The sequence below is a fragment of the Chionomys nivalis genome, chromosome 7 (assembly GCF_950005125.1).
Source record: "Chionomys nivalis chromosome 7, mChiNiv1.1, whole genome shotgun sequence".
Classification (NCBI taxonomy): domain Eukaryota; kingdom Metazoa; phylum Chordata; class Mammalia; order Rodentia; family Cricetidae; genus Chionomys; species Chionomys nivalis.
In genome coordinates this window covers 90,224,703-90,247,612 of record NC_080092.1, presented here as the reverse complement: position 1 = coordinate 90,247,612, position 22,910 = coordinate 90,224,703, and the positions used below count along the sequence as shown (strand labels likewise).

At 46.7% G+C, this 22,910-nt stretch overlaps 1 protein-coding gene across 2 annotated transcripts in view; it reads left to right on the top strand.

The window, feature by feature from the left end:
- Fam20a (FAM20A golgi associated secretory pathway pseudokinase) overlaps window positions 1–21,859 on the top strand; it is a 53,465-nt gene extending 31,606 nt beyond the window's left edge. Inside the window, exons 2-11 of one of the 2 annotated variants that reach the window (XM_057775143.1) lie at window positions 10,724–10,908; window positions 11,575–11,625; window positions 13,425–13,503; window positions 15,983–16,075; window positions 16,878–16,993; window positions 17,437–17,617; window positions 18,610–18,719; window positions 19,379–19,460; window positions 19,847–19,906; window positions 21,182–21,859. In XM_057775143.1, the coding sequence (XP_057631126.1) occupies window positions 10,724–10,908; window positions 11,575–11,625; window positions 13,425–13,503; window positions 15,983–16,075; window positions 16,878–16,993; window positions 17,437–17,617; window positions 18,610–18,719; window positions 19,379–19,460; window positions 19,847–19,906; window positions 21,182–21,446 (1,222 nt within the window). In that variant the 3' untranslated portion in view covers window positions 21,447–21,859. Of the gene's footprint in view, window positions 1–10,723; window positions 10,909–11,574; window positions 11,626–13,424; window positions 13,504–15,982; window positions 16,076–16,877; window positions 16,994–17,436; window positions 17,618–18,609; window positions 18,720–19,378; window positions 19,461–19,846; window positions 19,907–20,209; window positions 20,290–21,181 lie in introns of those variants that run through there. The other variant, XM_057775144.1, reaches the window with a different exon arrangement.
- The last annotated feature ends 1,051 nt before the right edge of the window (window positions 21,860–22,910 follow it).

Below are 22,910 nucleotides of genomic sequence, written 5' to 3'. Positions count from 1 at the left end.
ATGCATTTGGAGGGGGCATGAACACCCACATCGCACGTGACAGTTTCCTTTCTTTTGCTGTATAAAAAACACTGATCGGAAACATCCTAGGGGAGAAAAGGATTTATCAGGCTCAAAATTCCAGGTTACAGTGCATGATGGAGAGGAAGCCACAGCAGTGGAAGCTTGAGATAGCTGGCCACACCACGTCCACAGCCGAGAGCCCAGAGAAGTGAAGGAATTCATGTTGCCTGCTTGCTTAGCTGCTTGCTGGCTTGCTTAGCTGATTCCTTGCTTAGCACTTAGCCTTTCTCTACTCTTGGACAATGCAGGCTCCAACCCAATGAAATGGTCATACCACAGTGAGGGCGGATCCTCCCACCTCAATTAACAAGTAAGGCAACCACCATAGACATGGCCATGGGCCAACCTGACCTAGACCATTCCTCAAGAGGGACTCTCTTCCCAGGTAATGCTAGGCTGTGGCGAGCTGACATTTAACACTAACCATCATACCATAGCGGGTTAATTACGTGATTTCCACACACCAGACTATAACATGGTCTTTAAAAATGCATTCTAAATAGAGAAGTCAGGCACCATGGTACATACCTGTAATTATAGCATTCAGGAGGTCTGGGAAGGAAAACTGGGAGTTCCAGACCCATATTGACTATTATAGCAAGACCTTATCTAAAAAAAAAACAACAACAACAACAAGACAGAATTCTATATACTGAATTGAAAACTTCCCAATATTTTTTGATTAGAAGCAACAAAGCTTCGCGAAAATATTACTACACCGCATATTTAGAATTAAAGGTGAAAACAAAGAATGAAAAAATTAAATAACTGGCAACATCCTTTGCCTCCAGGGAACAAGAAGATGCCTGAAATTTAAAGTTTTGAGTTATTTAAACATAGTTTCTATTCAAAACTAAATAAGTTAAAAAAAAAAAAAAAAGAATCCAACATTCAACATTTTATAGTGCTTTTTACCCAAAAGAGATGCTGTGCTTTTTAGGGAACATTTACCAAAGGAACTTCTTCTCTGCCTGGAGAAAGGAGTGGAGAGTGGCTTTTACAACTCAAGGTCACATGACTTGAAAATAAGGTATTTTACTGATGGGAGCAACAGCCATGTATAGAGCGTTTGATACTTAGTGCTTCAATTTCATGCTGTGTGCTTTTTCTTTTTCTTTGAACTAAAGTTAGTTTTAAAACTGGGGTACTGGGGCTGGAGAGATGGCTCAGTGGTTAAGAGCATTGCCTGCTCTTCCAAAGGTCCTGAGTTCAATTCCCAGCAACCACATGGTGGCTCACAACCATCTGTAATGAGGTCTGGTGCCCTCTTCTGGCCTGCAGGCATATACACAGACAGAATATTGTACTCATAATAAATAAATAAATAAATATTTAAAAAAAAAACTGGGGTACTGTCATGATAGCTCACCCTGTCACACAGATCTTCACATTATATAAACCGATTTTCATATATCCATTTAAAATATAGTGATGTTCTTTCAAAGGCTAACCGGAACCTAAGTCTGCTTCTTCTGATACTTCTGGCTTCCTTACCCTTCCTCCAAAGCACCCCCTCTCATCAGGTGGCTGCTTCTCTGCTGTGTGTCTAACCTCATGCCTGCTTAAACAGCATGATTTTTTTCCCCAAATCATGATGGACCAGATCTCCCTTTTAGGATATTTCTTCCTGTTCAAAACCACAAAGCAAGGATGTTATATTGTCATCACGTCTCTGAGGATGCAGACCTCACTACTATGCAGGTATAGGAGGAGCCCTGGTGCCTTAGTTTCTGATAAAGCGGGATCAAGCTAACTGCAGCCTCAAGGATGTTGAGTCATGCTGGGATATTCTGACCGTCAAGAGACACAGTTACCTGACAGTCTGCATCGTCCACAGCTACCTCATGGATAGCTCCTTGTCTGAAGGTGCTCTGTGGTGGTCCCTTCCTAGACTAGGTGGAGGCTCTTTTTAGAAGCCATCCTTATCCACAGTTTAGTCTGTTGCAAGTACATGAATTAGATACACGAATAAGTTCAAGGATAGCCTTGCCTTGAGTGTATTCCTTGGGAAGGTTTCATGGGTGTCCATCAGAACTGCCAAGGCCAGCTTTGTCATTTTTCCCCAAGTCCTGTCCTCTGTCTTATCTGGTGACCTTGATGACCTCACCCCCAGCTACAGTCCTATTGAGACACTCTGTTGGAAACCTGCTGTCTCCCTCAAGCCTGACAGGCAGGATGGCAGAAGCAAAAGGACTGAGTGTTTAAACATTTTTATTTTGTAAACCCACAGCCACCATCAGATGGGCTAGATCTGGGCAGCCAACTTTTCTGAGGGTAAAAAGGCTCTAAGCTGCAACATTTGCCAATGGCCATGGTGTAAATGCTCCAGCTGTGGCTGAGTTCATAGCTAACTCCAAGTTTGTGTCTGAGCCAACCCCTGCATCCCACCTTCCCCCAACCCACTCTACCTCACCCCCCCACCCCACCCCACCCACTACTGTCTACTCAGAGTGCTCCAGTTAAGTCGCAAGAAATAGATCCGTCTTTGCAGTTTTACTTCGACCACTAAAAAGACACACAGAGGAGGACATTCACAGCTCCACCCTCTCATCTTCCTTCACACCACTGTCCCAGGAAGAGTGGGACTCTGGCTCTGGTAAGGCCAGCAGAACCAATCAGAGATGCATGTGTCCCCACCTGAGAGGAAACTGTGCCAATGACAGTACTGACTGACGTTGTACCCGGTTTGCCACTCACGGGTGTTTCAGTTTGGATGCTGCGTCCCCAGCCGTGGCTGCGGCTGCAATCGATTTGACATCGCTTGAGAAAATGTCACCTCATCCCCAAACTCAGCTGGGCCAGAAAAAAACCGTTTCTCCTCCTCCGTGTTCTGTGTTGTTCTGGTTCAGGGTGACTGACTTGGCCCAAGACTTCCTACTCCTTCCAGAAGACTCCCAGGAGAGTCTAGCAATCACACAGCTGTAGCCTCCAAAGAGCCCTGGGAACTTGAGCCTGCCAGATTTGGGGGTTTGTTTTGTTTTCTTTATTTTCCCCTAAAAATAAAATGTTAATAAGGGAGAAGTTGGCTAAAGACCTGGTCAACCATTTGCCCTTTCCCTTGATTTTTATAAAATGCTATGTCTAGAAAAATGTAATGTTGGTCGTTTTCAGTAATTATAAAAATAGTACGCATTGATCCTTTGTTGGGGAGGGGGAAGAGAAGTGACTCACAGGCTTGGTTCTAAACTTCAGAGCCCTCCCCAGCCTGGGTTCCCTCCCTCCACCCCAAGATCAAGGCCAACCAGGGGCTTACTCTTGTGGAAAAGAAGATTCAGCCACTGGTTTTTTTCTGCTCCTGGATCTAATGTCTTAAATAATAAGAGTGTGTCATTGTCTTGTCTAATCTTTTGTATACTTTGCTCAGGGTGTCGTATCAGGGGGGCAGTGAGTGGGGCTTTAACATTGATAATGCTTCTTCTCCAGTACAGCAGCAAACTCACAACGACCGTGAACTCGTTTGGCCTCGCGTGAGACAGTGTTTAATTTGAACCAACATTTTTTTATTCTTTATAAAAGGAGATGCTTAATTGGAATAACAATCTGGATTTCCAGCTTCCTTTTGAAAACTCGGAATAAATTATTTGCCCGGAAAATGCTTTTTGAGACAACGAAAACCACTTTCTTTTGTATACAGCTCTAGTTCTAAAATACAGATCGATATCTAGCTCTCAGCAGACATTTGGGGAATGAGTGGTGTTGGTTCAAACAACAGTGAGCGAAAAGCGAAAGCGGCCGTTCCCTTTACCTGCAAGTCTGCTCTTGCATTTGACAAACTCCTCATTGCTCCTTGCTGCCTTCAGCCTGCATTCTTTGCTCGGCTATGCTGCCTGCCCAGCCTGAGCACTCTTTGCTCCTGAGTAGACAGTTGCTTCAGGCATTTGAATCAGTTGGCCCTCTCTCTGTGACTGTTACAAAGTGTATATGTCTCCTGCCCAGTGACCCCAGAGAACTCAAAGAAAAATATCCATCCAGAAGTTGGTTAACCACTGGAGGGACAAAGTAATAGTCTGAAACATGAATTAAGTTGTCTAATTTAAGAAAAATATTAGACCAGGTATGGTGGTACATACCTATAATCTCACAGTCTCAGTGCTCCAGAGGCTGAAGCAGAACTTCAAATGCAGGGCCAGCCTTGATATGATAGATAGATGGATGGATAGATAGTAGATAGATAGATAGATAGATAGATAGATAGATAGATAGATAGATAGATAGATAGATACATACATACATACATACACACACATATACATATACATAGATAGATATATACATACACAATAAATGATACATACATACATACATACATACATACATACATGATAGATAGGGAGAAAGGGAGGAAGGATCCAAGGGAGGGAAGAGAAAGGAATTTCAGGCATATTTTTGCTTTGGTTTGGTTTGGTTTTTTGAGACAGGATCTCAATATGTAGTCCTAGTTGTCTTGTAACTCACTGCGTAGACCAGGCTGGCCCTGAACTCACCGAAAGCTGCCTGCTGGGTGCTGGGATTATAGGATATATTTTAAAACTAGATAAAAACATAGGCTTAAATCACTAGTGTGTGGCCTTTCTGCTTTGTGAACAGAGCATGTACCATCTTCTACTCCTTTATATAAACTCCCTTCAACTTAGAGACCAAAACAGTACCCAGTTTGTTCTGAAGGTCAGAAGTCTTACGAGGACACGCGTGGACTTGTTCTCGCATAAGATTAAAACCAAGGTGTGGACTGTCTATCTGGAGCTAAGGGGCCCCCTTTGGAGTCCCTTCCAAATATTGGTAGGCTGAGTTCCCCACCTGGCCCTCAGCCAGGAAGCAGTCTCAGCCCTTAGTGACAACTTGGTGGTCCTTAGACTTGACCCACTCCACCTTCAGAGCCGACCACCATGGTTTGGTTCTTCCTAATGCTTTGTGTTCTTCCTGCCTTTTCTATGCTACCAGAATGTTTGCTGCCAGTCAGAGAAGACCTCTGCTTCTAAAGGTCATAGCAGATAGAGCTTAGTGACCCTGTTCCATCCAACTGTACCGTGGAACACTAGCGTGGTCATGACGGCGGGGAGGGGTCAGACAGAGCTTAATAATCTTGTTCCATTCAGCTGTATCATACTAGCATGACCATGATGACAAGCAGGGATCTTAGACCAGGTCTGGGAATGAGATCATGGAATGTGTGAGGCCAACTTTAGAATTCTATCTATGAAAACATGCTCATATTTTCTTAGCACTGTGAGATCTGCTTTTTCAAAATGTGTTCTGCCTTTGGTTAAAGTAATCTAAGGGACATGCCTATACTGAGGGCAGTGCCTGGTCCCCGTTCTCCCCTTCCTTGGGCAACCTAGAGCTGAGGTCTCAAATTTCATTCTGGGGGTCAGAAATAGGAGAGAATGTGTAAACATAACTGTCTCAATCCATTTAAACCACTGTAACAAAACACCATAGACTGGGTGGCTCATAAATAAGAGAAATGTACTTCCCACCGTTCTGAAGCCTGGAACTTCCAAAATCAGCATGCCAGTCCATGCAACATCCAAAATGTCCCTATTCCTGGTCCGTAGTCAGTTAGTTTCTTGGTATCATTTCACACCTCAAAAGAGACTGTGTCTCTGTGGATCTTCAAGAGACACTGATCTGATTTAGGAGGTCTCTGCTTTCTGGATCCAAACATTTCCACAGGTTCCTCCTTCTAATAGCATCACTTAGGAGGCCAGGATTTCAGCGTATGAACTGGAGGGGGGTGCAGAAACATTTTGTCCACCATAATAATTAAGATCACAGATGGATGCAACCTCTGGCCTTGGCAAAGTCATGGGGGAGAAAGGAAAACTAAACATGAACATGGGATGGTGCCAAGATCACACAATAACTATTTTTTAATATTTTAAAGGCTATAATGTAAGAAAGGAATGTGCAGTGATACTTCTCTTCTTTGCCTAACTCCAGGAGCCTAAAATAAAACTCATTAGGGAAGGAATAAGAAGATTTTTGGCTCCTTGCTAAGGGAGGTGAACAGATTGTTTGAGTTCCTCTGCTTGTGGCATGATGCTCTCCTTGGCACTGCTCCAGACTGAAGAGGTAACAACTTAAGAATGACAAGAAGAAGAAAGTTGGATTCTTCTCTGTGTCTTCTTCTGTTCCCCTTGCCTCCTCTCCCCCTCCCCTTCACCTTTACCCCCACTCTTTCTCCTTCTTCTTTGTTTTTACATGCACATGTAGAGGCCCATGGTTGAGTTCAGGCATCTTCCTTGATCATTCTCTACCTATTCATCGAGACAGGATCTCTCAATTAAACCCAGAGCTCACTCACATAGTTAGTCTACCTGGCTGGCTTGCTTCTCAGGGATCCCTGTTTCTTCCTTCCAAGGTCTGAATTATGGAACAGCTACCATACCCACCCAGTGTTTATACAGGTTCTAGGGATCCAAACTCTGGCCATCTTGCTTGTTCAGCAAGTGTTTTAACCACTGAAACATCTCCCAAGCACCCACATACACACATTTTATCCTTCCTTTTTAAAAAATGGCATAGCTCAGGCTGACTTTGAACTTATTATGCAGCTGAGTATGACTTTGAACTTCGGATCCTCCTGCCCCTTCCTCCTGAGTTCTGGAATTTCGAGCCCATGTTTCACACCCAATTTATGTTGTGCTAATGATCAAACCCAGGCCTTCACGCATGCTTACTCCATGCACTGAGAGCTACATCTCCAGCATTCCCTTGAGTTCTTTTCAACCATGAGGTCATTGTTTGACGATGACAGTACTACTTCTTTTTCAGCTGTTTCTTTGGTACAAAGCCTCCAGTATTTTCTTCTTGTTCTCCATCATGATGGGAAATGTTACAGTCGAAAATCAGCTTCACCACATCCTCTTTTCCAGTTACCTATTTTCACAATCAAGTTTGAAAAAACAGAAAACATGGAATGTAGATAGAACGAAAAAATGGTAGATTATTCGAAGGCACAAGTATCCGGCCAGCAGAGCTTTGAGGGGTGACCATTGGGATGAGACTCTGGAAAAGAGAGCTAAAACCAAGGATAAGAAGAAGGATAAAGTATAGGCAAAACAGAGGTCTGTCAGTCTATGTCTGGAGACAACACAGAATCATAAATGCCAGCTAAAACAAAACACAAGGAACAAGATTGATCCAACAGACTTGTGGTAGGAAGGTCAGTGAAATTTACAAACCTGGTCTTGATAAGATGGCATTACTTCAAGACTCAGAACCTAGCTAAGCAGGCAGCCTGACTTAGCCCTAGATGGAAAAGCAGCTCTCAAAAGACCAAACAGTGAATTCAAATGTCAAGAACAAAAGGTGGCAGAGGCCCAAAGGGGTCAGAGTGGCTATTCAATGCCAAGTGTTAAGAAAGCCGGGCGGTGGTGGCGCACGCCTTTAATCCCAGCACTTGGGAGGCAGAGGCAGGCGGATCTCTGTGAGTTCGAGACCAGCCTGGTCTACAGAGCTAGTTCCAGGACAGGCTCCAAAACCACAGAGAAACCCTGTCTTGAAAAACCAAAAAAAAAAAAAAAAAAAAAGAACTTCCCCAAAGACTAAGGAAGTCTTCATCCAACAACAATTTGGAAACCATGTCACTCATCGTCGACTTTGGGAAGAACCAAGGTCAGATGCTGAAAGGCTGGGTCCTAGGTGACAGCATGCCCAGATGAACAGCCTAATCATGTCCCAGATTTCCAGGGTCATCTACAGCCAACCTCTTAAAAGCCTGATAGAAACTGAATTTGTCATTGCCTCCTCAGGGCTTCTTCAACACGAAGGGAAATCACTTTCATGAACATAAGATATAATAATTAATAATAATAAAATAACCAGGCAGGGGCAACGTGGGAATGAAGAAACAACTGATAGTAAAGAAATACACACAGAGAAAGCTGGATCAGGCAGGCTACGCTCACACTGATGGAGGGTTCTACTGTGCAACCAGGAAATGCAACACATTTGGTTAGCAAGGTCGGGTAGCTTAGTAGGAGAGCAGTCTCGGGTTCAGGTTGCGGTCATCCTGGAGGAGAAGGTTGAGAGTGAAAGTTTTTGCACACACTGATCAAACATTCATAAACATTCAAACTTGGACCGGAGGAAGGGTTTCTCATTTCTCTGGGACTCCCCTGAGGAAGGGTTTGCCACTCTCATGGGGTTGAGGCACTGGGGTTGTTGGCATGACCATACCCATGTCAACAATACAGATTTCCTCAGGAATTCACCCATGCTCCACAAATCATTGAGCTTTGTTTTCGCACTTAGCCCAAGATGGATTCTAACATGTACTTCAAGAAAGGGCGAGGTCCCCGAGAACGCTGAGGAAGAAAGAGCAGAGAAATCATAAGAGCCAGAGGACCAAACGGACTGATGTGAAACAGTGTCTTCTGTGCTGCAACCATGAACTCTCAACAGTACAGTGACCCGAACAAGACCCACATAAGATCATACCAATCAACACGGCATCATGGATGAGGGAAGGGCTCTCAAGGCTGTTGGTGGGAGCAGGCCGCTTGTTTGTCCCAGCCACCCAGCTAGCTTACACCCAAAATAACCACACAGAAACCATATTAATTAAAACACTGCTTGGCCATTAGCTCTAACTTCTTATTGGCTAACTCTTACATATTAGTTTAACCCATCTCCATTAATCAGTATATCACCATGTAGCAGTGACTTACCAGAGATTCTAACTGGTGCCCATCTCCAGCAGAGGATCCATGGCTTCCCTTCCTCTGCCCTTCTTCCCAACATTCAGTTCTGTCTTTCTTCGCCTACCTAAGTTCTGCCCTATCAGGCCCAAAGCAGTTTCTTTATTCATTAACCAATAAAAGCAACACATGAACAGAAGAACCTCCTATACCACAAGACCACACCCCCACATTGGTGGATGTCTTCTGAGGAAGGGGGAACAAGTTTTATTTTGGAACAAACCTGTAGAATGCAGGTTGACCATGCCCACATGGTCAGTCCCACAGCAAAGTACATAGGCACAGACTAAATATACTCAGTAGGGTGTGTGTGTGTGTGTGTGTGTGTGTGTGTGTAATATAGAGGAAGATGCCATGAATTTGTAAATGGGGTGTTGGGGGAGGAGGAGTTGGAGTGGGGAAGAAGAGGTGGATATGATGAAAACACTTTGTACTCATGTACAACATTCTAAAAAAAAAAGAAGAAAGAAATTTAAAGAAAATTTTTAACGCTCTGTTACCCAATCAAAAGTAGCTCACTGTCTGCAGATAAAATGACCTTTTTAAGGAGAGGAAATGTCCTCAGCCCACGTTCTCTAAACTAACAGAAACCATAAACTGCTAAGTCCATCCACCTTGTGAGCTGGTGTTCACCATAGATGGGCAGAGGTGGAGAGGAACAGTGCACATTGCCATGTCTTAACTATTTGCACACTCAGAATTCATTCATAAGTAGGAGTATTAGCCCCTAAGGTACTGGAGTTTGACAGTGAGTTGTTCTATAGTTCCTTAATTACTTCCTAGGCATACTGCTTGCCTCCCAAGTGGGACTCTCTGAAACTGTCAATGCCTTGTAAGTTTCTGCTTTTATCTGATGGAGGTGGGTCATCTTTCTATCTGTTGTTTCATTGGTTAAGTAATAAAGAAACTGCCTTGGCCCCTTTAATAGGACAGAAAATCAGGTAGGCGGAGTAGACAGAATAGAATGCTGGGAGAAAGAAGCGGAGTCAGTGAGTCGCCATGATTCTCTCACTCCAGACAGACGCAGGTTAAGATCTTTCCTGGTAAGCCAGCTCATGGTGCTACACAGAATATTAGAAATGGGTTAGATCAAAATGTAAGAGCTAGCCAATAAGAGGCTGGAACTAATGGGCCAGGCAGTGTTTAAAAGAATATAGTTTCCGTGTAATTATTTCGGGTAAAGCCATGCGGGCGGCCGGGTGCCGGGGACGCAGCCCGCCGCTCCACCAACATTTATCCTTACAGGAAAATCTATTGTAAGGTCAGTCAGTGAACAGCGGTTCATCCTTTTCCTCGATGTCAGGACCCACACCCTCCATTCCCTTTCTCCTCACCGGTCGCCTTCTCTCCACTACCTCCCTGCACCTTGGGATATAAAATAATGTGAGATATAAAAAATAAGACTTCTTTTTTTTAAATATTTATTTATTATATATACAATATTCTATCTGTGTGTATGTCTGCAGGCCAGAAGAGGGCACCAGACCTCATTACAGATGGTTGTGAGCCACCATGTGGTTGCCAGGAATTGAACTCAGGACCTTTGGAAGAGCAGGCAATGCTCTTAACCACTGAGCCATCTCTCCAGCCCAAAAAAAAATAAGACTTCTTATTGGCAAAGTGCAGCAAGGGTCCCAAAGTATAGGACACGCCTACTTCTACTCCTAGCCGTCTGCCTTCTTTTTCACAGGATCCATGACAGTTCATAATCCAGTATTTGTGTCTATGCATAACCGTGTAACTTGGCTGTTTCTTGTTAAGACTGGAAGCTCTCTGAGGGCAAGAAGGAAACAGGGTTTGTTTGATCCCTGTGATATCCTAAAAGCCAGTAGTAGATGCTCAAATGCTTGTTGAATACGTGAAAGCATAAACGGAGTATCCAGACAAAGTGCTTCCCTGGTTCTTTGCATTCTTATTCCACCAATTTAACCACCCAATCACTCTTCTGGCTCTTCCAGGCGCCACAAGATATACAAAGAGCAATTCAACCTCACCTCCTTGGATCCCCCGCTGCAGTTCCGGCCAGAGGCCAGCTGGGTGCAATTCCACTTGGGGATCAACAGCCACGGCCTATACTCTAGGTCCAGCCCTGTCATCAGCAAGCTCCTCCATGACATGAGACACTTCCCTACCATCAGCGCTGGTGAGGTTCATGGGGTTAGCCCGGAGGAACTGTCTTTCTCCCAGAGGCTGAACTGAGCCTTCTCAGGCCAGGCTCCGGGAACTAGTCAAGGGTTGCCACCACTATATGATTATACAAGATTAATAAGAAGCATTGCGTTCCATTTGAAGGAGATCTTACAGCATTAATCTCATCACAGAGAGAAACCTAAGACACAACAGAGACTTAGATGCTCTGTACTCTTCATGGAAAGTGATGTCATTGTTTACTGAGTACATCCTTTGCACCAGGTGATGCGTTCTTTCTTATACCCATCTGGTATAAACATCACCACCATTTACAAATAGGGTTAGGCAAGCTGGGCAAAGCCAGTGCCGGAGCTAGGATTCAAACAGAGGCCCACGCACCCCAAGTTTGTGCTTTCAAGCACCTATGACCGGACAAGTGACTTGGGAAGTTATTAGCAGACACTGAAATAGACCAAGAATGGCTGGAGTATACAGGGAAGGGCTAGAAAGAATGGAGTCTGGGCAGGAGCAGGAAGACACTGTAGCCTTCTGGGTCCTCATGCCTGAGATTCCCAAGCTTACATCAGTCCCTCCTCCTGTGGAACGGGGTCAGAGCTGGGAGCCTCTCTTTGTTGGGAACACTGCCGGAATCGCTCATTGCCCTTCTTCTCCTTCACAGATTACAGCCAGGATGAAAAGGCCTTGTTGGGGGCCTGTGACTGCTCACAAAGTAAGTGACCTGACCCAACCTTCAGCTTCCAATGGGGGCTCTCCCTGCCCAGTCTCTGAGAACTCAACACTCCCCCCCCTCAGCCGCCCACAGTAAAAGGCATCTTAGAAACTCTGGGGAGCATCAAAGTGGTCAAATGTGATGCAGGCCAGAGTACCATCAGCATCATTAGAGAGCTTGTCAGAAACACAGAATCTCCATCTCTGCTCTGACTCTCTCCATCAGAATCTGATTGTTGACAGAATAGCTGGGGATTGGAATAGGATTTCAGATCCAAGAGGCACTTATACAGGACAGTGGTTCCTGGTGCTGCCTCTTACCCCTGAGGGCTTTAGAATGAGCTATTGTCTGGCTCTGCCTCCGGACGTCTGGGCTCGGCTGCGGAGAGGGAAGCCCATGGCAATGTTTTTTAAAATATCCCAGCTGATTCTCATGCAACCAAGGTTGAAACTTACTGGGGAAAATGTCAGACAGAATGGGAAAGCCAGGAGAAAAAGGTATCGGGGCTGCCCTGAGGGTACTGCAAACCTGTCTCAGGTAGATCTGAACAGTGAAGCCTGCAAGCTGCCCCCAGCCCTCTCCATTATGTGTGCTGAACACACATCTCCACATATGCATGAGATGACACACGCCTTGAGATGACACAAACCTGGAACTTGACAAGCTTAAGCAGGAGAATCTTGAGTCCAAGGTCAAACTGCACTACGTAAAAAGTTCAAGGCCAACCTGTGCTATACACAGTGTGACCCTGTCTCAAGGTGGAGGAAGGAGAGGAGAGGGAGGAAGGGGGGGGAGGGAAAGGCAGGAAATGAAGAAAGGAGGGTACAGAAAAGAGATGAAAAGGCAAGAAGAGTAGGAAGGAGAAGGGAGGAGAGGAAGGAAAGGGAAGGGAAGAATGACAGGTTAACAAGAGGCATAGGTGTCATGATAAATCTTCAAAGTCATGAATTCTCAGGTCCATACATGGCATTCTCAAAAATACTCTTTTAAAACCGGAAGCAGCCGGGCGGTGGTGGCGCACGCCTTTAATCCCAGCACTTGGGAGGCAGAGGCAGGCGGATCTCTGTGAGTTCGAGACCAGCCTGGTCTACAAGAGCTAGTTCCAGGACAGGCTCCAAAACCACAGAGAAACCCTGTCTCGAAAAAACCAAAAAAAAAAACCGGAAGCAAACGCTCCTGGGTTTGATCCAAGCATCACAAACCAAATTTGATAAAAACAAGAATTTTACAGTCTTAAAGAATCTTAAATGGGAAGTCATTATGGACACAGACATCTAATTCAAAGACAACATAGCAGGAAATCTTTTTTTAAAAAAATATTTACTTATTTACTATGTATACAATATTCTTTCTGCGTGTATGCCTGAAGTCCAGAAGAGGGCACCAGACCTCATTACAGATGGTTGTGAGCCACCATGTGGTTGCTGGGAATTGAACTCAGGACCTTTGGAAGAGCAGGCAATGCTGTTAACCGCTGAGCCATCTCTCCAGCCCCATAGCAGGAAATCTTAAGATCACAACTGGAATGGAAAGAGAAGCCTGGTCCTTTTAGGAAAACAACCTATGGGGAGCTTCAGTGCATATACACGGGCAATCCTGTTCCCCAAATATCTGTCCTCTTCCCAAACTGACAGAATAACTGTACTGAGTCTTCTGAACACAGCCAGACAGAGTGGGGTTTGCCCCTAAATCTTCATAAAGCAGGTTGCTTTTGGGGTCTTCTTCAGTAACAGAAAAGGACTGAGTTTATGAGTGGTGCCTCAGCCCTGAACTTAGACACCACCCTTTACCCCTCGTAGTTGTGAAACCCAGTGGGGTCCACCTGAAGCTGGTTCTGAGGTTCTCGGACTTCGGGAAAGCCATGTTCAAACCCATGAGGTAAGTGAAGCCTTCCTCACGGCCATGCCCCCAGTGGCAACTCTAGAGGTAGTAAAGGTAACCCAGTATCCTCATCCATGTCTGCCCCACATGTAGAACTGTTGATGACAGCGGTAATAATTAAAACAATAATAGTAACTCTTATTGTCGAGTTGGGTAACATCGACACTTCACACACCACATGAATTGTGGGTTTGGACATCAATAGTCTCATGAACCTTGTGACTCAAGTGTTACTATAATGTCCACCCTGAGGTGAACATACCAAGCCCGTGAGAAGTCAGCTTCTCCCAGACTCCACGCTGCACATAGCAGGCCTAAGAATTACAGCCAAGCAGCTAGGCTGCTGAGCTGGCTCGCTCCAATAATGAATGCTCAGCCTTGCCCAGGACCAACAATCACCCTCTCTTTGACATCACAAAGTTTCCTTCACACAATACTTGCTTTGACTGAAAACAATGAGGAAGGTTGCTATGAAGTCCTGTCCATGTATACTCTAATCTATTGTATTCCTAACAACACTTTCCATGTTTTCGGGCTTTATAGTACATGTTCATGAGTGAAATGATGGCAGACTTTGGTATGGGCATGCATTCACATGTGTGGGTGTGTGTGAGCATGTGTGGGTGGGTGGGTGTCTGTCTGTCCGTGTCTGTGTGTATGTGTACACTACCAGCCCCCAGTGGGTCTGCGGGCCAGAGGCCTGGGTTTCCTGGAGTAGAGTGTGATGCCTTGGTCCAGTAGAATGTTCTCTTGTGGATGACTTAAATAGGAAAGAATGTCCCCATAAAGGGTTCCGTTGCTCGAGTCAAGTGTTCCTCCAGAGTCTTCTGCCTTCTCGTGCTGTTTATTCATGTTAACTTAGATCCACATTTTGCAGTGACCGAGGAGAAGCCTACTGAACAGCCCAGTCACAGGCTGTGGTGGTGGAGCCTAGAGACCTGAGCTCTGAGTATGTCTCAGCCTTCTGACTTAGGGGACAAAAGCACCTCTTTAAGTACAGGGTTGCAGTCAGTGAGCTGCGAGTTGGATTCCCTTTGGGACTTTGAACAGCTGCAATGTCTCAGTCCCACTCCCTCAGAGTCCAGTGGGCTTGCACTATGTGGTACCCAGGAGAGGACTCAGGTCATCAGGCTAGGTGGCAAGCGCCCTTACCAACTGGGTCATCTCATTGACTCCAAGGTGCTCCTCTAACGTGTAAAATGTGCAACATATTGGACATGAGACGCACATCCCTTAGTGCTCACAATAGAAGAGCCATTGATGTTAAGTAAAAATAATGTGGTGTGTGTGTGTGTGTGTGTGTGTGTGTGTGTGTGTGTGTGTGTGTGTGTGAGAATATGCAAGAGAGAAAGAGGGAGGCATTTCTGTGTGTACCCCTGGCTGTCCTGGAATTCACTCTGTAGACCAGGCTAAGGTGTGACCTCCCACCACCCAGCCACCTTCCAATTTTAAATCCATCATATTCCACATGTAAAATCTGAGAAATTTTATATTCTTACAGGAGGACGCAGCATCCTGCAAGGCCCTCAGCCTAGATGTGAGGGCTATGCTAGACCTGGCTGCATCTCTAGGATCCACTCCCAGCAGCCTCACTGCGGGGTTTCAGGATTGACTTGGGCTCTCTTCTGGCAGTGTGCCTTACTATTTGGCTTGGGGAAGCTGGCTGATTGCGTGGTTGTTTGTGGCTCTACGCCTGTTTATGCTTACCTTTGCTTTCCCAGTCCTTGGAGCAGGTTGACACGCTGTACTATAAAATTATTCGAAGATCGTCATCCTTATCATTTATTAGTGTGAAAGTGAAGTCAGCATGGAGGCCGGAAGTTGGCCCAGGATGCCAGAAGCACTTTCCTAACATCTCCTAACCACAGCTAACCACACCTCCCAGCACACTCCTCAAGGTGGCGCTCTTCAGGAATCCGCTAGCGACTTGGAACCGGAACCAGATCAATTTCATCTCCGTCAGCATCCCTCAGTCCTCTGGCTGGGCCCATTCTCAAGCCCCACCTGAGTTTCTAAGAGCTCTGTCACCTGTATTTCTCCCTCAGATCCATATCTTTCCAGTCCCAGTTCACAATCAGACTGAATTCCTTCTCTAGCACTTTCTATGGCCAGGTTCTGGCTCACACCTCACCTTTTCTCAAACTTGGGCATCTAGATCCCCCACCACCACTTTTAATAACCTGCGTTCTCGGGCTAACACCTGCACAAGAGTGCTTGGCTTTCTTCCCTTGGTTTTTGGGCAAAATCAGTCGCTATCTCCCAAAGCTTCTTAAGTAGGAAACTTCGCAATGACAGTGCCTATAAAAAGCCTGCCTTTTCCTACGTTACATGTCTCCTCCCCACTCAGGAAGGGAGAGGCCCCGTCCTAATTTGTGGGTCCACCGTCTACACCCACATGAAAAGCATCAGAGAGGCTCTCTCCTCGGGCTTCCTATGGAAGGCTGAGTCCAGCACATGATTCCTTCCTTCCTTCCAGACAGCAAAGAGAGGAGGAGACGCCCGAGAACTTCTTCTATTTCATAGACTTTCAGAGACACAACGCTGAGGTCGCAGCTTTCCACCTGGACAGGTAGGTGCGGCCCCTGGAGATGACACTGACTGCAAGGGCCAGTCCCCCCCACCCGGGGAGGGGTGCTACCCAGACCTCTGGGAAGAACTCGACAATACTTGCTCCTTCTGGCTTTTCATCTCTTCTACCTCAGGTGTAGCGCCTTCAATTTCTCCTTCCAACCCCATTAGGTTAAACACGTAAGGCCTCTAAATGTAATGAACAATTTATGCATGTTTTTATTTTATCTTTATATTTTTTATTAATCGTTTTGTTTGTTTTGCTGAGATGGACTGTTATGTAGCCCAGCTTGGCCTCTACTTCACTCCATAGCTGAGGCTAGATTTGAACACCTGACTCTCCAGTCTCAGCTTCCCAAATGTTGGGACTACAGGTATACACTGCTATGCCTGGAAAAATGAAACAATTCAGAAGACAGTCACATTGCCATGGTAGCGATGACATCACCTTCTGTCCTACTTCCTGATCTGGAGATGAGAAATGCAATCCTATTTACCATAAAATCAGAACACGTATTTGGTCCAGATCCTCAAGTGACTAGCATGCACATTCAAGTCTGAGAAATACTGACCAGGACACAAACCTGGGAGCTCAATGGAAGAAGGACCCTTCCTGCATAACATTCGGGGTGGGATCTGCCCTGGACTTGATCGGGTCCATGCAGCAGAAACATCATGAGCTGCTACGCCACTGCTATATTCAGACACACAAGCCAGGTCCTAGCATGCTTTGGCACAGGTACAGGGCTCTTCCCCAGCCCCTGACTGGCCCTCAAATCTGAACAAGGCTCCTTCTCTTTCAGGATTCTGGACTTCCGACGGGTGCCGCCAACAGTGGGGAGGCTAGTGAATGTCACCAAGGAAATCCTAGAGGTCACCAAGAACGAAATCCTGCAGAGTGTTTTCTTTGTCTCTCCAGGTGCAGTATCAGCCAGAGGCATCATGTCCGCTGTTAGGTTCAGTGGTGGTTTGAGTTCTGCTATTAACACAAGCATTGTTGGGGTGGGAGGTTGCTGCCACCCAACACTTCTACCCATGCCTGCTTAAACATAACACCAGATAAACTATGGACAGTGAAAAGGTGTGTGAGATGCTGACCCATCCCCACAATGCTGGCCTCCCGGGAACCAGAGATTATCCGTCTAGCCTTCCAAAGAATGTTCACCACACGATAGGATGCTCTGAGACATTTGAAACTTGGTACCCAAAATGTTCTGTTTAGTAGCATGTTCTAGGCCCAACAGCCTTTTCCCGAGCTGGGAGTTCAAAAACCCCCATCCTACTCCGAAGGGGTTTCTTAGGGCAGAAGATGACATAGCTCTAAGCCCCCACTTTACTTCTCTCTCCTCCCTCTGCTTCCAGCTAACAACGTGTGCTTCTTCGCCAAGTGTCCGTACATGTGCAAGACTGAGTACGCGGTCTGCGGCAACCCACACCTGCTGGAGGGCTCCCTCTCTGCCTTCCTGCCGTCCCTCAACCTGGCCCCCAGGCTGTCTGTGCCCAACCCCTGGATACGCTCCTACTCACTGTCGGGAAAAGAGGAGTGAGTTGGCTTCCTGACCACAGCACCAGGGCCCAGTGGTCCTGATCTTCGGAGTGGCCACAACAACCACTAACAGCTGCCCCGATCCTCTTATTGATCCTAGGGCCAACAGATTAGATGGTCACTTCCTGCAGTTCATGTATCGGGCTGTAAAGTGCTTATTCTATAGCAAAGAACCGCATAGGAGGCTGGGGCGATGCTCAGTGGGTAGTGCTTGCCATGCAAGCATGGAGACCAGAGTTCAGATTCCCACTTAAAGCCAGGCAGGGATGGCAGCTACCTGTCATCTGAGCATACGAGAGACAGAGACACTGGCTCCCCACCACAAAGTGGCTAGATAGACCAGTGAGAAGTGGCAAGTTCTGGGTTCAGCAAAGACATCACTTCAATAAATAAAGTGGGGAGAGATGGAGGAAGACACTGGACATCAACTTCAGGCCCCACACACATGTGCACATACACACATGAGCATGTGTGCATACCACATGCACCTCAATAAAGAAGCACACAGAGCTGAGGGAGTGAAACGCCGAGCAAGACCCACTGGCTGTATGCCCAGGGCCCAGCATATCTGCACAGCAGACACACCAAAGAAGCGAGCTTAACAAACAGGTCCATTGGCAAATCACCACAGTTCTGATGGGAAGAAAAGATAACAGAATTTCTGACAGACAGGACTTTGTGAGGCTGTGTGAAGGCAGGGCATGTAGCAGAGGCCAGTCTGTGGGGGTTCATGGGTGGTGTAGGAGCTCTAGAGGACCAAGACAAAGAGCAACCCAGTGTGATGCCTGCCTTCCCATCATGTGGAATCTGCAGCCTCCCTTCCCCAGAGTCCTCCTGAAGAGAGCCAGCTATCACCTAGCATCTTGAGGTCACTAGCCCAGGGCAAGCTTGGGGGAGGATGGATTCGGGAATGTGGGGATCGTGTGGAGAGGGCCCCAACATCCTGGCATCTTGGCTTTTCCAGCCCCAGGACTTCTTCTCCCCCTCAGGTGGGAGCTCAACCCCCTCTACTGTGACACAGTAAAGCAGATCTACCCGTACAATAGCAGCAACAGGCTCCTCGGCATCATCGACATGGCCATCTTTGACTTCCTGATTGGTAGGTACCCCACGCAGGGCACCTGGCAGAACTGCACTGTCTGTGCTTTGCCGAGGATTCTGGGAGACCTGGGCAAAGTCACAGCCTGAATCAGGAGGGGTGAAGAGCCCTGTATCTCCCATATACTCGGGGGGGGGGGTGAAGTCCAAGGAAACAAAGTTAACATGCCCTGGTTTCTTGGAAGAGGGCTTGGGTGGCACAGGTATTGAAGGGGTTGCCATTGGTGAGACAGATGCACCACCCTGCCATAAGGCCCAATGGGCATCAGACCGGAAGCTGGATGTTCTCTTCACTAGGGAGAGGAAGCCAGCATGAAGGTGAGAAATAAGTATATAGCATTGGGAGGGCCAAAGTGAAGCCTTGGCTCCACAAACCAGTAATTCTACCATCTAGTCCCGCTGTGACCAGGGAAGGATGATGCATGTTTGAGGATGTCTGGGCTGAGAAAACCCAACATTGACATGTACAAGAGGCACAGTGGCACAGTGCTGCTCACTAGGCTGCCAGGCTGAGGCTGGGGGAGGGGTAGAGTAAAAAGCTCGGAAATGCTGATAGTGATCAATACTCAGTCTCCTGTGTTTCACTCCCGGAAGCTAGGTCAGGATCCTTCAGACCTGTGGCCTTCAAACCCTTGCTCTGATCTCTCCCCTCCATTGCAGGAAACATGGACCGCCACCATTATGAGATGTTCACCAAGTTTGGAGATGACGGGTACCTTATTCATCTTGATAATGCCAGAGGGTAAGTGCCTGTGCCCACGTCCAGCCATGCTTCCTGCAGCCGCTCGGACACTGGAGGCCCTGAGGAGGGCCTGCGCTTTGCTAAGTACCACTGAGCCTCCAGTTTAAGAGCACTCTGGGGCCCGTCAGTGAACCAGGCTGAGAGTCCCTGATTCACTAGCCTTTACTTTCCTATAAGCAGACAGCTTCAGCCTCAGCCGCTGGCCTGCAGAGGCAGGCGGAGCTTGGTTGTAACTTCAGAGGCTCTTGTGACCTGAGGAGGGAGCTGTTGACACAGCTGCCATGATGTCTGGCACCTTACCCCAAATAATTCAATAAAGTGTGAGGGAAGAGAGTATCCAGAGTGTTAAAGACTCCAGGCTTGCTGAAGCCCGTTTCTTCTCCTAGGTTTGGACGACATTCCCAGGACGAAATCTCCATCCTCGCCCCTCTCTCTCAGTGTTGCATGTAAGTGTTTATTCTATGACATACCAAGGGCAGGCGGCAATTCAGGCATTTCATACTGCTTGGAGCCTAGCCGGAAAGCCTTCATCGGATTTCCCTGGTCAAAGACATTATGGGCAGAATGATGTCAGCTGCCTTGCTTCCCACAGTACGACTTTCCCCAGCAAAATCTGCTTTAGCAGAAACCGAGTTTAGGTCTGATCTTTTAAAGTTGCCAACTTTAATCTTTGGCCCACCCTGATAATGATCCACTTTCGCTCTTTGATATTAATAATCAGCCCTTCACTTTTCCTGGTCCTCATGTAGGCTCTGAAATATTGCTATTTCATCACCATCTAAGCAAAACCCTGACCGAAGTCTGGTAAGCTGGGTCAGACTGCAATTCCATCCCCTTCTCCAAAGGACATCTACTTCTGTATCTTTGGCATTTTAGCCAGGCTGGTGACAGTAGGTCCCTCTTGGCTAGAGCTAATTATAAAGGTGTGACTCCAACCTAACAAAACCATCCCATTGGTTCCCTTGGCACATGCGTAATCCAAATCAACACCTTGGGTTAATTTAAGCATCTCTCCCCCTGGAAAGGATGAGCGGTTGTTTGCTTCCAAAATCAGCCAGTTATTCTGCTTGCCTGAGTCTAAAAGAAATCAAAACTCTAAAGTCAAAATGGACCTAGTGGCTTGTCATTCCTACGGTTTTAGAATCTGACACAGGAGACACATTCTGAAGTTGGCAAGTGGAGGTTAGATTTTTAGACAACAATTTCATTCACCTACTGGAAGCTTCTTCCATCGGCTTTAAATCTTAAAAAAAAAAATTAAAGAAAAAAACAAACTCAAGTGCCACTTCATTTGACTCTGTTGTCACCGTCGGAGTAATTACACATGGCTTAGCATCACCATGGATGGCATTACAATTACTAGAGTTTTCAGTTCAGTGGGTAAAGGGACCAGAGTTGATCTGCAGGACCCACATGGTAGAAAGAACCAAGTCGAAGTTGCCCTCTGACTTACACGCACATGCACACACGCATGCGCGCACACACAAAGATGTGACAGAGTGCTAACAGCTTGGCAACTCCTGACTAAAGACTATTGGACGAAGGCTGCTGGGCCCTACTGCTAATTCTTCTTCTATGTGGCTTTCACTGAAATGTGTTTGCCTAGAAATAATATCTCCAAGAATACAAGCTGCAACAGCTGTTTGTGGGGGCTGGGCAAGTGCAGACCAAGCTACTCTCCCTAATTTGCTGACCTGGTCCCACTGGCTTTGTCTCACCAGGATAAAAAAGAAAACACTTCTGCACCTTCAGCTGCTGGCTCAGGCTGACTACAGACTCAGTGACGTGATGCGGGAGTCACTCCTAGAAGACCAGCTTGCCCCTGTCCTCACAGAACCCCACCTCCTGGCCCTGGACCGCAGACTCCAAATCATCCTGAAGACAGTAGAGGACTGCATAGAGGCCCACGGGGAACAGAGGGTCGTAGCTGATGGCCGAACACAGCAGTCAGCCCCAGACTCTGGCCAGGCTAATCTGACAAGCTAACGGCTAGCTATAAGGGTGAAACCTCAAGACACACAATTGGAGCCAGCGACGGATGATGGTGTGTGGGCCCCAGCTGCCCCATTCCACCCTGGGGTGCTGCAGACCAAGTCATGAGCTCAAGGAAGAGGCAGGGATGCTTTGAAAGAGCAAGTGGGATCCACCAAGCCTTATCTTTACCCTTGGATGGAGGTCACTGCTTTTACAGTGCACTGGCTGGGGCTCTGTCTTCCTAGCAAGCTCTGGCTCCGTCAAGGCTGTGGACTGTCTTCTGAGCACACTGTGAAACCTGGGTCTGGGCCAGGCTTGGAAGGTGTGGAGGCCCTGTTCCCAGGAAGTTTTTACTCTACCATTGTCAAATAAAGGGACATCAAGTGGACAAGTGGCTTCCTCCAAGTCCTTACTGTATATGCAGGTACAGTATACTCCCTGTTCCACATTTTAAAAAACTCATCTCCCAAACAAACCTAAAACCTATAAATCTTAAGTTGATGCAAAAATAAAAAATCACCCTTTCCACTGACATTCCAGTCCCTAACACTATTTAAATACAATAATCCCCACCAAGTCACTCTCCAGTAACTTCTGGGAAATACTAACCAAAGGTAAGTTTGCTCAGAAAAGGGGCACTTCAGTCTGGAGAGTACTGGCAACTAAGGAGCTGTGTGGCTCACAACCGGCCTAGTGCTTGCTTAGCAGATGCAGAGCCCTGGGTTTGACCCTCCCATCCCCCCAGCACCACATAAAACCAAGCAGGCTGGCAATGCTCGCAATGCCAGCACTCAGGAGGACCAGAAATTCAGACATCCTCAGCTACACAGTGAGTTCAAGGCTAGCCTAGGCTGAGTGAGAAAATAACACGGTTAAGTCAAAACTAATGGTCGACACCCAGGAGAAACTAGCAGCAAGTTCAGATCATGTGTGTGAAGAGCCGAGTCAAAATAAATAGCTTCAGCAGTCACTTTATCTTCTGATAAAGGCCAGAGGAGCAAAAAGTATGAGCGAAGAAGGAAGAGACAGCCCAAAGAGCAGCAAAGTCAAGAACTAGAAATGGTCAGACCTCTACAAATGTCCAAAGACAGGACAAACGACAAGGGTGGCACTGTTTTGGTCTTCTGACTTGAGGGCTCATGTAGTCCCGACTTGCCGGAATTCTTGATCTTCCCCTCTACCTCCCAAGTGCCTGGGTGACAGGCATGAGTCACCGTGCTTGTCTTGCAGTGGATGGTTCTGACTCATCCCAGCACCCCACATTATGGGTGCACAATCCCTAAATCCAGTTTGCCCAATAACCTTGCCTCTGTTCGTCCTGAAGTCTTGCCATGCCCCAGACACGTTACCAGCCTGAAAATTGACACACAGGTTTGCAATCTTCCTGAATGTGCACAACTCCCTGCCTCCAAGGTGCAAGGAAGAGAACTAAGGCTCCCAAAAGATTAAAATCATATCATTTTGTGGTTTTGGAAA